The sequence below is a fragment of the Mirounga angustirostris genome, unplaced genomic scaffold, assembly GCF_029215605.1.
Source record: "Mirounga angustirostris isolate CCGP_5_RB_7025 unplaced genomic scaffold, mMirAng1.0.hap1 SCAF_6, whole genome shotgun sequence".
NCBI classification, from domain to species: domain Eukaryota; kingdom Metazoa; phylum Chordata; class Mammalia; order Carnivora; family Phocidae; genus Mirounga; species Mirounga angustirostris.
Genome location: NW_026991714.1, coordinates 80,226,765 through 80,241,435, shown reverse-complemented (window position 1 = coordinate 80,241,435; position 14,671 = coordinate 80,226,765). Strand labels below are relative to the sequence as shown.

At 39.3% G+C, this 14,671-nt stretch overlaps 1 protein-coding gene across 1 annotated transcript in view; it reads left to right on the top strand.

Annotated features, from left to right (window-relative positions):
• The window catches only part of RYR2 (ryanodine receptor 2), a 736,030-nt gene that overhangs the window by 399,359 nt on the left and 322,000 nt on the right, over positions 1 to 14,671 (top strand). The window contains exons 18-21 of the mRNA XM_064594590.1: positions 5,067 to 5,185; positions 6,042 to 6,175; positions 7,660 to 7,901; positions 13,025 to 13,217. Coding sequence (XP_064450660.1) covers positions 5,067 to 5,185; positions 6,042 to 6,175; positions 7,660 to 7,901; positions 13,025 to 13,217 — 688 coding nt within the window. The remainder of the gene's footprint in view (positions 1 to 5,066; positions 5,186 to 6,041; positions 6,176 to 7,659; positions 7,902 to 13,024; positions 13,218 to 14,671) is intronic.

Below are 14,671 nucleotides of genomic sequence, written 5' to 3'. Positions count from 1 at the left end.
TTTTGAACACGTTAATGAGCACATTGTGTAGCCACGGAAATCTTAAGTGAATTTAGGGGACTATGCTGAGATGTCATATGTATTACTTCACTGGATCCCGCAGGACTCTGTAAGGTAGGTCCCATTATCATTTCCATTTTACAAATGAAAAATTGGAAGCTGAAAAGCCGAGAGGGGTAACCTTTTCAAGGTCAAATGAAAGTAACGGAGCCAGGACTGAATTTGTATGGTCTATAAAGTCCACAAAAGCAGGAATAATATCAGTTTTCGCTCCTCATTTAACTTACATCCAGAACCCATTTTATGGCCCATTTAATGGATTAAGTGATAACTGAACATGTAAGTGGGGGAAAAGCACCCAAGAGTAAATAGCAAGATAAGAATATCATAAAGTATTTTTTTTGTCTGGCACTTAGACCTCTGTGGGTTTTGAGATACGGCAGTTTATACAAATAAATATTTGTGTGGCATAACATTTCTAATTGTTTAACTGTTGCATCATGAACTGCCTTTAATTGACACTTTCTTTTTTAGCTGTTGCATCATGAACTGCCTTTAATTGACACTTTCTTTTTTTAATTGTCCTTAACTCCTCTAATTTGTCTATCTTTTATAAAATACTGCTCCCTAAATTGAAAGCAGCAAACCATCAGAAGCCTAATTAAGGCTGAATAGTACACTATAATTACATTGATTATTTTATGTTATTTATTTTAGATAATGTGCCCCAGGAAATTTTTGACTCATGTTCATCTTGTCTTCCAATAAAATACCCTAAGTCCATCTTTTTTGTTTATTTATTTTGCTAATGCATTCATGATGTTGTATGTTTCTATATATGAGTAAAAATGTGGTATATACCTTTATCTTTTATTCCACTTCTATTAATGTTCCTAATTCTGTCAAGTTTTGTTGTATTTTAATCTTACCTCTGTCACTTTTTCTCTCCCTTTTCAGCTTTATGTTAGCTCAAGATTTAATGAGCGTATTTTCTTCTCATGCCTCAAAACCATTATAAAAAAATGGAAGGATACCTAATCATGTGTTTCCCCTATTTGGCTTGAGACCCCACCTCTTGTTATTCTTAAGCCTCTCTATTTTTTAATATTGATATCAACTTAGTCCATTTTTCTATTTAGGTGTGATATGGAAACCCTACTTAGTGTTTATTTTACAAGTAAGCCCTGTGTTATAGAAAGGAAGCAAAACGTACATTGCTTCTGTTATCTTTTGTCCCTTTCTGCTTACAAAAGTTAAAAAATAAATTCATCAGTTTATCTCACACTGAAACTCAAATATGTCCTTGACTTCAAATTTATACCCATTTTGAACAAACCACGGATTATTCCTATTTCTCTCAGTGCTTCAGTCTGTGGCATGCAGAATTCTCCTCTAAACGTTAAGATGTATCATAATTATGCTATATATCAATTGGTTTTTCACCTCCTGCTGTTTGTTCTGGGCAGGCCCAATGCTGTTTGGTGAGGCTCTCCACCATCCCCCCACTAGCTCAAACTAGAAGTTTCCGCCACTTCTAGAAGTCCCACATTAATGCCCAACCACCAAAGAAGGACAACTTGGATGCAATCCATGGTTTATCACTCACTGGCAGTTCCATTCCGATTAGTGGAACAAAACAGCAGAGGTGTACCTCTACAGAGCCTTCTCAAAAGCTCAGGCCCAGGAACAAATTAACGCATTTTACATAACTCAGATTCTTTCTCTCTTGGCCTCCCCTTTAGAGTGTAGCCAAAAAAAACCTCCCAAACTCCTCAGACCTTTTGTCACCATGCAGCTAGCTGAACTTTTCTTCTGCCTTTTCTAACTGCTGCCCACTTCATTTGCATGTTTGTTTGTTTCAATATGGAGAGAAGAGGGGTTCTTGTCAAAAGAGTGCGTTATGCCTTTTTAAGCATTTATGAGCCAGGAGGTCTACTTGGTGTAATCTTTCATGGTATTTTTGGCTCAACAATCCTGTCTCCAGAATGTAGAGTTTCCTGCTGTTCTGTCTACTGCCCTACTTTTGTCTCTCTAACATTCTGGTGTAATTTCCCCTGGATTTACTAATTTAACTATTCTGATATCTAACTTTAATTTCATTTTTCCATAGTGATCAATAACATTTTCCCTGGATTTTCCTTATGATCAGTGCTGTCCATTCAGCATTTCTCTACCTTTCCCTGATGTGACGTTTTTAATCTCTGTATAAAAAGAAGCCTAGTTGTCAGATTTCCCAGTTGATCCTTTTTTATTTCATTTCATTTGTCATTTGTATTATTTTGTTACAACCATAAAATAAGAGCTGATGCTTACATTGCACTGCTCAGATCCAGGCCTTTTCCTAAAAGCTTTACACGTGTTAATTCCTCGCAACATCTCCCCCCCCTCCCCCCGGGGTAGGTACCATTATTAGAATTTGGTTTTAAAATGGGGGCACTGGAGCTCAGAGAAGTTAAGTAACTTGCCTAAAATTTGCCAGGACTCAAACAGGGCACATTGAGGCTTGTGACCATGGTTATAACCACTACAGAAGACAACAGGATAATAGCAATACCTCTTACTATTATAGTTCCTCATTAAGCCTAGTAAATATCCAGGCTGTCAGTCCCCCTTCTGAAAGGATGACGGTCCATGATATAGACAGGTCTGGACTGCGTGTTTCGTGTTCTGTGTTGTCATGTTATTTCTCAGTGACTTTCCCCCAGCCTTTATGTAAGTCACTTTGTTTACGTTAATTATCCATGGCAAAAAGTACAACTTATTTCCACTTGCCTTCAGTGAGCCCTGGGGATATGACTAATGAGGTCTGACCAAAAGGTTAAGAAGGATTTTAACTGCTAGGTAGGGGAAAAAGTAGAAACGAAGCTTGTGATTTGAGTAATTTGGAATTCACAGTTTCTCTAATTGTGATTGTCTCTGACCCTGCAAGTGGGGACTGCAGTTCTGCGTGTGTTATCTGTACTGCGTCCCCAGTGTTTCTGTCACTGGGAGACAGTCTAATTCATACCCATTAGCACCCGGGTTGAAGGCTTCTGTTTGCTTGCCAATTACACTCAGAGGCTTCCCTGTTGAAATTGTCAGCTAAGGCCATGTGCTACATCGGGGATTGTCCAGGACCATTACCCACACTCAGAGCAGAGATGTGGGAGTGGAGTCCTTTTCCAAGGCTGAATAACACCCGTGTGTCCCTCTTGCAGTGAGAACTACATTCCATCTAAACCCACATACACCTCGGTGTTCTGAGATTAATTTTGTTTTATTTTTGCTAAATACTTGGAACCGTAGGTGAGAAAACAGTTTCTGGAGAGGAGATGTTGGCATTGTCTTCCAAGTCCCTTGGTTTTCCTGAGATAATGGGAGTTCTGTCTCCACACTGGCCACCTGTGCCTGAGAGGCTCCCTGCCTGGTTCTATTCACTTCACTCGAATGTGCAAGACTCACTAGTGAGCTTATGTCTACTGGGGATGGGGCAAAATCCCTAGGCTAGGTTCTTTCTGGTATAGAAAGTCAGACCCAATAGAGCACTTCTGTTCTATGGCTTGCTTTCAGTTTTTCCATGTAAACCCTCAACCTTGGACAGCCTGGGGCATGCCCCACCACAGCGCTTGGATGCTTCAATACCATTAGGTTATTTCCAGACGTTTTGTAAACAGCCTCAGAGATCTTTGTCGTGAGTCCTATAAATAATTCACAAAGTTACAGCCATAAAAGTTTTAAGGCAAAGAGCTAAATATTCCATGTCTCTTACGTATAAAGGGCTTATACCATTGGTTTTGAATTTTGTGCATGACCCCCACAGACATAGACTAAAGCCCACAAAAATTCTGTCATTCAGTGAGGAAATACTGGAACTAAGAAATATAAATTCTCCATCCGTGTTCTATCATATGACTTCTCTACCTTTAAAAAAATAAATATTTTAATGTTAAAATTTCCAGATAGAAAATATGCCAAAGTAGCTATTCTACATACTCTTCACAATAATGAATCTTGTTATGATTGACTAAACAAATCACAGGTTTATGTAGTTTAAACTGAAAGTGTGTACTAATAGTCCATTTATATTCATTTTGTTACTCAGTTGGCAAACATGAAATGGGCCTCCCTGGGCCCGAGTGTGCTGGGTGACAAGGAGGCAGAATTCAACACATCTCTGCTCTCAAAGACTCATTCCCTAATAGGAGATTGAAATGAGCATAAGTGGTTTTAACACAACGTGATCAATACTACCAAGAAAGAATAATTCATTCTAGGGTATTGGTTAAAACCCACCAAATGAGGTGACTTTCTGCCTTTGTAAGATGATTCAGATTTTGCAGCTTCCAAAGAGGGAAGTGTATTTCAGTCTGAGAATAACATGTGCAAAACATGGAAGGTGGGACAGAGCCGAAAGGCTCCCACTGGGCCCTGGCAGGCCTTGATCGCTGACGACCCCACTGCCTAGAACAGTGCCTGGTAGGTGCTTAATAAATATATCAGTGTCTTGTAAATGCATTAGCACCTAATTATATTTGTAATATGTACTTTGATGTAAAAGTATATACTAACCGTTGTTTGTCAAAGGAGTTGGTGGGAGTGAGGTGGTAAAGTAGGGTTGAGTCATGTAGCAAAGGAGCTGATGTACCTTGCTTTGGGGAATGGACTTGGACCTTGGATGTCCTGGGAAGCCATGGGAGCTTTCAAGCAAGGGGTGACATCAATTAAATGTGTGCTTTAGTTGGGGCGCCTGGGTGGTGCAGTCAGTTGAGTGGCTGGCTCTTTGTCACGATCTCAGGATCCTGGGCGCCAGCCCTGCGTTGGGCTCCATGCTCAGCGCAGTCTGCTTCAGGATTCTCTCACTCTCTCCCTCTGCCACTCGCCCAGCTCTTTTCCTCACTGAACTATGACTTCATCATCTTTAGTTATCAGTCCCATCACAAACATCACCTGTCCCCTTTCACAGTGCCCTGTGACAAACACATCAAGCCCGTAATAATTACATGTTGACCTGAAGGAACACCTAGAGAAAAAGGAAAGGCACTGATCATTGTAGACTCTCTAATCATACTTTCTTTCTTTATCTTTAGGTATTCTTGAAGTTTTACACTGTGTGTTGGTAGAAAGTCCAGAAGCTCTAAATATTATTAAGGAAGGACACATTAAATCCATAATCTCGCTTTTAGACAAACATGGAAGAAACCATAAGGTAAGGGAACGAATGTATTGCCATGGATGAATTCTGGGATAATCTCATTTATTTATTTATTTATTTATTTATTTATTTATTTATTTATTTATTTATTTATAAAGAGTTGGAGTTTTATTCTGATTGTTATGGGAAACTGATGAAGAATTTCTTTTTTTAAGATTTTATTTATTTAGGGGCACCTGGGTGGCTCAGTCATTAAGCGTCTGCCTTCGGCTCAGGTCATGATCCCAGGGTCCTGGGATCGAGCCCCGCATGGGGCTCCCTGCTCAGCGGGAAGCCTGCTTCTCCCTCTCCCACACCCCCTGCTTGTGTTCCCTATCTCGCTGTGTGTCTCTCTGTCAAATAAATAAATAAAATCTTTAAAAAAAAAAAGATTTTATTTATTTATTTGACAGAGACAGCAAGAGAGGGAACACAAGCAGAGGGAGTGGGAGAGGGAGAAGCAGGCTTCCCGCTGAGCGGGGAGCCCGATGCGGGGCTCGATCCCAGGATCCTGGGATCATGACCTGAGCCGAAGGCAGACGCTTAATGACTGAGCCACCCAGGCGCCCCGATAATTTTAAATATATTTTTAAAATAAGATAACTTTTAAAAGGTGTGTCAAATGTGTCATGAGTATTTTTCATTTCTTAATTACAATCAGGTGATACTGTTTGGTGCTTATTTGTGGCACCCTTGAGACACTGAGCAGTTATCAGTTTGTATGTAAGAGAAACTTGGAAGATATGTGACCTCGTGGCTGTCATGTTCACATGGCTGGGTCCGAGGGAACGTGTTCACATTCACGAGAAGTGTGGGGATACTCAAATATGAATAAGGGAATTAGTCGGCTGGAAGTGCTTTCTCTCTTCAGGTTCTGGATGTCTTGTGCTCTCTCTGTGTCTGCCATGGAGTCGCAGTCCGTTCTAACCAGCATCTCATCTGTGACAACCTGCTGCCAGGAAGAGACCTACTATTACAGACGCGTCTTGTGAACCATGTCAGCAGGTAGACTCAGATAGACACTGTCACCAAATAGGTGGCGTAACAAGGAATTCATGTTCTGGCTCTGTAGTTAAGGCATCCTGTGGTCTGCTTGTTTTATTAGGATATTTTACATATTACCCCAGTGAATAGTGTAGTTTTTCTATAAGTCGGATGGAATAATAACAATAATAGGTGAACCAAGCAGGATGTGCTTTTATCACAAGGCTGTAAGCTTTCATAGTCACATTCATATGAGTTTGGCTTATCACTGACCTCTTCAGGAGCAGGCTGACAATTCTTCAGGTATACAGTTATATGTAATTATGTTTTGTGCTTTCTTAGGATATAAGTAAAAACGCTACCCTTTGAAGGAGGCTACTCCTCCTTCAAAGTGGCTACTATGTATAATAAAAAAGTTGAATCAGAATGTCTAAGATATAATAAATTCCATAAAACAATAAAACTACATTTTTGGTTAGATAGCCCTTCCAAGGTATCAGACGTCCCTTGAGTACTGTGTGCCCGCCGCTATTCTCTGTGCTTTCCATGTGTCCTACACTGTGTTTGCACTGGGTTCAACCAGTCCAACTAAGTACTATTATACACATTTTAAAGATTAAAATGTTGGACTGGAAATGGAACTCAAGTCTAATGCCAGAGACTGGGCTCTTAAATACCAAGCCACGCTGCCTTCCTTATACCAAGTATTATAATAAAAATAATACAGCTTACCATTAAGAAATTATTCTGCGTGATAGTAATAATTTTGAATATATTGTATCTCACAGCTATCCAGGAAGTAATCACTACCTTACCCTGTTTTAAACAAAAATGTAGGGTTTGGTGTATATTTCTATATTGTGTTTTTTTAACAGGATTGATTTATGACTTCCTGAATGGCTCTTTATATAACAGACGTGCTGTTTTTGAGTGGTATTTCCTGAGACCTTCACTACTCCTAAGCATTAACATAGAGTCTAAGTCCCTTAGAAATGGAATTCAATACAACTACCTAGAAATTCTTCTGCCCTCAGAGAGGCATTGAGAACAACAAAGCGGCTTATCACCCTGGTTCCTTTACTAATAACATGGCTCTTCAGCCTTGTACCTTACCTGACCCACAGCTTAGTTAGGAAAATGTCTGCACGTCCTGAATTAATGATAACTCCATGAATTCTAAGGGCCCGTTGTATTGAGTATCTCACCTTAAACATGATCACTGGTATAAAATATGCTGAAAAGCAATTCAGAAAAAATCATCTTAGGTCCCTGAGGGACACTGCCAAGTAATCGGAAAAGCAGACACCTGCCACTGAATGTTAACCGTAGGCTGGCTGTCACCGCCTACCGCCTCAGTGACTTAGTAATTTTGCAGTACTGAAGGAAAACAGAGATTTAATATGTTGCATTTTGGAGAAACAGGACCGATGTTCGAAATAGACATAAATGAACACAACAGGAGGTCTGTCCAGCGTTTCTCATGTGCTCTTCCTATCTCTTTAAAGCATGAGACCCAATATTTTTCTGGGCGTCAGCGAAGGGTCGGCTCAGTATAAGAAGTGGTATTATGAGCTGATGGTGGACCACACGGAGCCGTTTGTGACCGCCGAAGCCACCCACCTGCGGGTGGGCTGGGCTTCCACCGAAGGGTACTCTCCCTACCCGGGAGGCGGTGAGGAATGGGGTGGAAACGGAGTTGGAGACGATCTCTTTTCCTACGGATTCGATGGCCTTCATCTCTGGTCAGGTCAGCACCATCTGCATCTTCCCCTGCGTGTGCGAAGGAAATCTGTTGCCCTTTCTCTGTGTTTCCAAAAGCTATCTGCGCTACGTATATTCAGATACATTTATTCTACAGAAATTTACCATGGAAACGATGAGGGAGAATGTTAAGTAAAAAGCAGAATTTCACTATGGGAAAAACAAAACTGTTACAATTATGGTACATTTCCAAAAGACTGTATTGTTGATGAACAGTATGTTTGAAAAGTGGCATTTTGATTCATAATAAACTGCAAAAACAAAAACAAAACACACCAAATTTGTGTGTTTCCTACTTACTTGAACAGGTGTGTGTGAAACTTTAGCTTCCAATATAAACACCAAAAAGCAGATCCTGGAAAATAATTGGAAGAAATAGATTAAGTTCCATCTCCTGGTAGATAACGTAACATTGGGAATTGGTCATTTGTGATGTGTATTGTGAGGTGTCAGTTTATTATCAGATGACACTTTATGTGGAACTGTTTAAAAGTAAGTGTGTAGTTCATTTCACCAGCCATCAACCTGAACTTTGATAGTTGAGTATATATTAAGAATGAGTGATAGATGTAAAAATCATATCCTTTTCTCTAATTTAATAGAAGGTGCATTTTAGTTGGCTCCATTTAAAAGCTTAGTTCTTTTTTTTTTTTTAAATTTTATTTTATTATGTTATGTTAGTGACCATACAATACATCATTAGTTTTTGATGTAATGATCCACGCTTCATTGTTTTCATATAACACCCAGTGCTCCATGCAGTACGTGCCCTCTTTAATACTCATCACGGGGCTAACCCGTCCCCCCACCCCCCTCCCCTCTGACACCCTCAGTTTGTTTCTCAGAGTCCATAATCTCGATGTAGCTGTTTCTTAGAAACTGGAATTCATCTGGATTCTGCAGACATATGCTTTTACTCATAAAACTGCTTTAGAATACAGTTTTCATATTATTTTGTAACATATTAAAGATAGAGAAAATATGGAAAATATATGTATTTTTACATATAAAAAGCTGAAATCTGTCTCTTAGGGGCTACAAGAGATATTTGTTAATGTTTTAGAGGTCTGGTAGCTTATGATCATTTTAAAAGTTAAATTGAATTAAATCTAAGAGTTTAGTAATGGGTTTATAAATAAAAGCACTTCATGTCGTTGTATTTTATCATTAATATTCACCGAATTTTTCCTTTATTCAGTGCTAGTAGCTAAGTAGTCAGGAAGAGATGAGCCTCCATTTTGGATATTTCATCTAGCCACGGGGACATGTAGTTGGGGTCCAAGTAGGCGGGTGGTGTGTCTTATACACGCTGTACTCTTCTGGCCAGACCAGAGTCAGAGAGCCTGTTCCCACAGTACAGTTTTCCTACTGACTGAACAAAGACAAGGAGCACTAACATCAGAAAGCCCAACAAACGTCAAGTAGAGGTATAATGTCTCTCTTTATAATACATATTAATTCCCACCCTTCAGATTTTACTGTCTCCTCTCTTTACTTCCTACTATGGCCCCACATGCCATGCCTACTCAAGTGAATGAATGAAACATGTTAACTTGTTTTCCCATTACACAGAGATGAGGGGGAAGATTACTCTGATAGAATAATGCTGAATTGCCTCTAATTATTTTAACCGTACCATACCACTTTGTTTTCATTTTTGCATTTAATTTGAAGCTTTTTCTTTCAACTCACTAAAAGAACCCAACACTCATGGAGTTGACCTGTATGCATTACACTTTTTATTACAAGGTATCTATTAAGTAAAACAGTTAAGAATGAAAACAACAAAAATACTCAGTGAATCTATGAATATATCTCAGAGAGGAGGATAGGTTGTGGAATTCAGGAGAAAATCATTTGAAACTTTATATCAGGAGAAAATACTCAGCTGTATTATTATTATTTTTTTTAATGGCAAGAAAGTATGTACCGTGTCTTGCCTATAGTTGAAGGTGTGGTCTCTCAAGCTACTGGGGTCTGTCAGTCAGACAACAAAAAGAAATAAGTGGCATCCAAATTTTTTGGTAAGAAAGAAGTAAAACTTTCACTATTTGCAGTTGACATGATACTATATATAGAAAACCTGAAAGACTCCACCAAAAAGCTGCGAGAACTGATACAGGAATTCAGTAAAGTAGCAGGGTACAAAATCATTGTGCAGAAATCTGTTGCATTTCTATACACCAATAATGAAGCAGCAGAACGAGAGAATAAGAAAACAATCCCTTTTACAATTACACCAAAACCATAACATACTTAGGAATAAACCAAAGAGGTGAAAGACCTGTACTCTGAAAACAATAAAACATTGATGAAAGAAACTGAAGATGACACAAAAATATGGAAAGACATTCCATGTTCATGGATTAGAAGAGCAAATATTGTTAAAATGTCTATACTACACAAAACAAGCTACATATCTAATACAATCCCTAGCAAATGCCAATAGCACTAGAACGAAAAAATCCTAAAATTTATATGGAACCAGAAAAGACTCCAAATTGCCAAAAACAATTTTGAAGAAGAAAAGCAAAGCTGGTGGCATCACGATTCTGAACTTCAAGCTCTATTACAAAGCTGTAGTAATCAAGACAGTATGGTACTGGCACAAAAATAGACACAAAGATCAATAGAATGGAATTGAAAAAAACAAATAAATCCACAATTATATGGCCAATTAATCTTTGACAAAGCAGGAAAGAATATTTGATGGGAAAAAGACAGTCTCTTCAACAGATAGTGTTGGGAAAATTGGACAGCAACATGGAAAAGAATGAAACTGGACCACTTCCTTTTACCATACACAAAATAAATTCAAAATGGATGAAAGACCTAATGTGAGACCTGAAACCATAAAAATACTGGAAGAGGACACAGGCAGTAATTTCTCTGACATTGGCCTTATTAAATGCTTTCCTAGTTTTAGATTCATAGTCAACAAAGACAAAGCTAAATCAGTTGGCTTTTGACTGATTTACCAAGGTCAGAGTCATAGTAATTCAGATAATTTTCTTGGGGGTCACTCTTCTGTTCTTTTCTTTTTAATAAAGTAGAATTTAAATTTGTGATTTCTGGTATAGAGCACATTCTTTACCACTTAACCTGCTGTAATTTAAGGGTGGTGATGTTTTTTGGAACAAAAACTGGGCTCATGAGCACAAGTTTTGAGCTTTGTCTTCACTTATTCTTTCCAATTTAAACTTTGCACGGTGTTGCTACATTGTCCTCTCTGCGAATGCAGAACTGGATTTTGGGCATCCAAGTTCCAAGTGTTTGTAAGGGAGGGCCAAAAGTGTGAAAAATCTTAGTGCTTTGAGAGCATTTAAATATGGAAGTGTGGAAGAATGTCCTAGAACAGTAGAATAGAAAGATGGGTACAGATTTCTAATCCAGGAATGATAAATCACACTGCTGCTGTCTTACTTTTTTTCTTTTTTTAAAATTTTATTTATTTATTTGACAGAGATAGAGATAGCGAGAGCAGGAACACAAGCAGTGGGTGTGGGAGAGGGAGAGCAGGCTTCCCACCGAGCAAAGAGCCCGATGCGGGGCTTGGTCCCAGGACCCTGGGATCATGACCTGAGCCGAAGGCAGACGCTTAATGAGTGAGCCACCCAGGCACCCTGCTGTCTTCCTTTATGGCTAGTACAGAGAACAGGAATGTAGTTGTCATCTGGATGTGATAGGTTTGCATAAATGTGACCTGAAAATGCTTCTAAGTGGATTCAACCGTGCGCACATACCACTGAAACCTTGGTCCTGAGGTTGTTCACTAGTGTCCTCTCTGTCTTAGCTGTTTGTTTCAGGCATCACAAGAGAGTTTGCCATGGTGGTTTTTAGTCCTTAGCATTAGCATCATAATATCCCTCAGACTGAGCAATATATTTGGAGTATGTAAATATCTGTATAATAACATTTTTATTAGCTATAGTTCTTGATACAAACAAGGGTATAGACCTTTTTATGTGAGTTGTATTGCTTTTATATGCTTTTTTTTAAAAGCCATCTTTATTCAGGGAATTTTAGAAGTACTACTTGATAATGAATTTATTGCTTGCAGATTTGAATATTGATAGAATAAAACATTGACACATTTTAAAAAGTAGATATGCTCTACCACTGGCATTTCAGATATGCTGTTGGTAAAAATTTTGGCATGCTAGAAATTTTAAAAAGGTCTTAGAAAAATGCAAATCTTGTATCATGAAATCTATCTCTGTCTTTGCTCAAATTGAGAAATTTTGTATGCATTTGTGAGCATGTGTTTGAGAGAGCCTTACCTTCATGTCTTCCAGTGTGTCCACAGAGACTAATTAGCAAAGGAGTTTTGACATAGTCAAGAATGAGCATAGGCCACAGGTTGGCCGGGGCAAGAAATGACATTTATCAAATAATCCTTGTCACGCCTCAACTCGTATCCTGCTGTTCTCAGGAAGCCAACCAAGATTTTGTGTGAAATAAACTGTAAAGCAAACCAGTTGGCATGCATTTGCCTCTTAGCAAACAATGCACGAATGAACACATTTTCTGCTTTCCTTATCCCTATTATTTTTATTTTATAAAACAAAGGGGACTGAATATTTGGAAAGGGTCCTGACATGCAAGTCCCGCTGTGTCCGAGACTCTGTGTTCTTTTAAACCATTAATTTAATCATCATAACGACTTTGCAAGGTGATGGCATTTGGCTTCCAAGAAATCAAGGTTTAGAGAAGTTATGTAATTTGCTGATGGTCATACAAGTAGTAGGTGGTAAAGCATCTGTTGGAACTCAAGTCTCTCCCTCAAGATTTCTCTCTGACATCATTATATTATCAGCTTCAGCTGATTTGTGCATCAGATGCCATCCTTCTCCAAGCAGAAGTTCCTCTGCATATCAGAAGGTCCATTTTACAATAAAGAGAGCAGCATGGCTCCTGAAAAAAAAAAACAAAAAAAAAACAAAACAGTTTTTGGACAAAGGATTTAACATATAGCATTAATATGCATTCAAGATTTATTCTCTTCCAGTATTGTGCATTGATTTGTCAGTACCTACTCAAATCTTTGCCTCTGAAGATGATTCTGTGAGGAAAAAAAAAATCACCGTCCTTACTGTTTTTCCTCTATAGGCTGTATTGCTCGTACTGTAAGCTCACCAAACCAGCATCTGCTGAGAACTGATGACGTCATCAGTTGCTGTCTAGATCTGAGTGCCCCGAGCATCTCGTTCCGAATTAACGGACAACCTGTTCAAGGAATGTTTGAGAATTTCAACATTGATGGCCTCTTCTTTCCAGTTGTTAGTTTCTCTGCAGGAATAAAGTTAGTATTTCTATGTGTTGTGGTCTGTGTCCCTTCTGACTTCTTATCCTTTCAAAGAAGACTTCGCACTGCCATGCCCCATGCACTGCTAACCTTCTACCTCACTCCTGGGCATCTGTGCCCAGGGCATTTCTTTGGAGGAGGAGGTAAGATTCACCCAAGAGAGGCATCTTGGGAGGCTGAATACTTTGTCCACCTGTTCTAGCATTTAGACGGGGCAGTCTGCTAACCCTACCCCAAATCTGTGTCCTGAAATATTTCAAGCCCATTTCAGTTTACTGCTTTATTTAATAAGGGAAATGAACAACACTGCATAAGAAAATACCACCTTTTCCTTGTATTTCATTAATTTTCCTTTTCTTGTCATCATATTTCCCACCCCACTCCAAACCTCCTCTCTATAGAAACTGAATGGATTTTTTTTTTTGTTGGTCTTCATCAGGTCAAGATATCTCCTCTCTGTGTTACCCTCTATCTGTTGTACTTGTAAATTATATGCTGTGAACAGCTGGGTCAGGAGGGTTTCCTCTAACCTTTTGCTTTCTTGCTGTTACCAGATGGAAATAGATGAATGATAATTCTTTTGAGTTCTACAAAGAGAACTTTTTTTTTTTTTAAAGATTTATTTATTTGACACAGAGAGAGACAGCGAGAGAGGGAACACAAGTAGTGGGAGTGGGAGAGGGAGAAGCAGGCTTCCTGCTGAGCAGGGAGCCCGATGCGGGGCTCAATCCCAGGACCCTGGGATCGTGACCTGAGCCGAAGGCAGATGCTTAACCGACTGAGCCACCCAGGTGCCCCGAGAACTCTTTTTTTTTTTTTTTTTTTTGAAGATTTTATTTACTTGAGAGAGAATGAGAGGGGGGAGGGTCAGAGGGAGAAGCAGATTCCCCGCTGAGCAGGGAGCCCCATGTGGGACTCGATCCTCGGACTCCAGGATCATGACCTGAGCCAAAGGCAGTTGCTTAACCAACTGAGCCACCCAGGCACCCCTACAAAGAGAACTTTAACAAGCGATGGTCTGTTGTGATAAGGGACTACGCTGTGACCTATGAAAATATGCGTATAGCTACCTCACAAGAGTGGCTCTCTTTTATTAAGACTGGCCATGAAGTTATTCTGGTTATTTTTCCCATTATAATTCTATTCATACGAATAATTCATGGTTATAGAAGCACCATATTGAAGAGGGGACAGAGAAGGCATGAAGTATTAGCTCTCCATGCACCAATGACCTTTTCTGTTCTGTTCATACAAATTGTATTTCTTTCTATAAGCTTCTGGAATGTTCTAAAATTTTTTGTTTTTCTCATTTTTTTTTAAAGATTTTATTTATTTATTTGACAGAGAGAGACATAGCGAGAAGGGAACACAAGCGGGGGGAGTAGGAGAGGAAGAAGCAGGCTTCCCGCGGAGCAGGGAGCCCGATGTGGGGCTCGATCCCAGGACCCTGA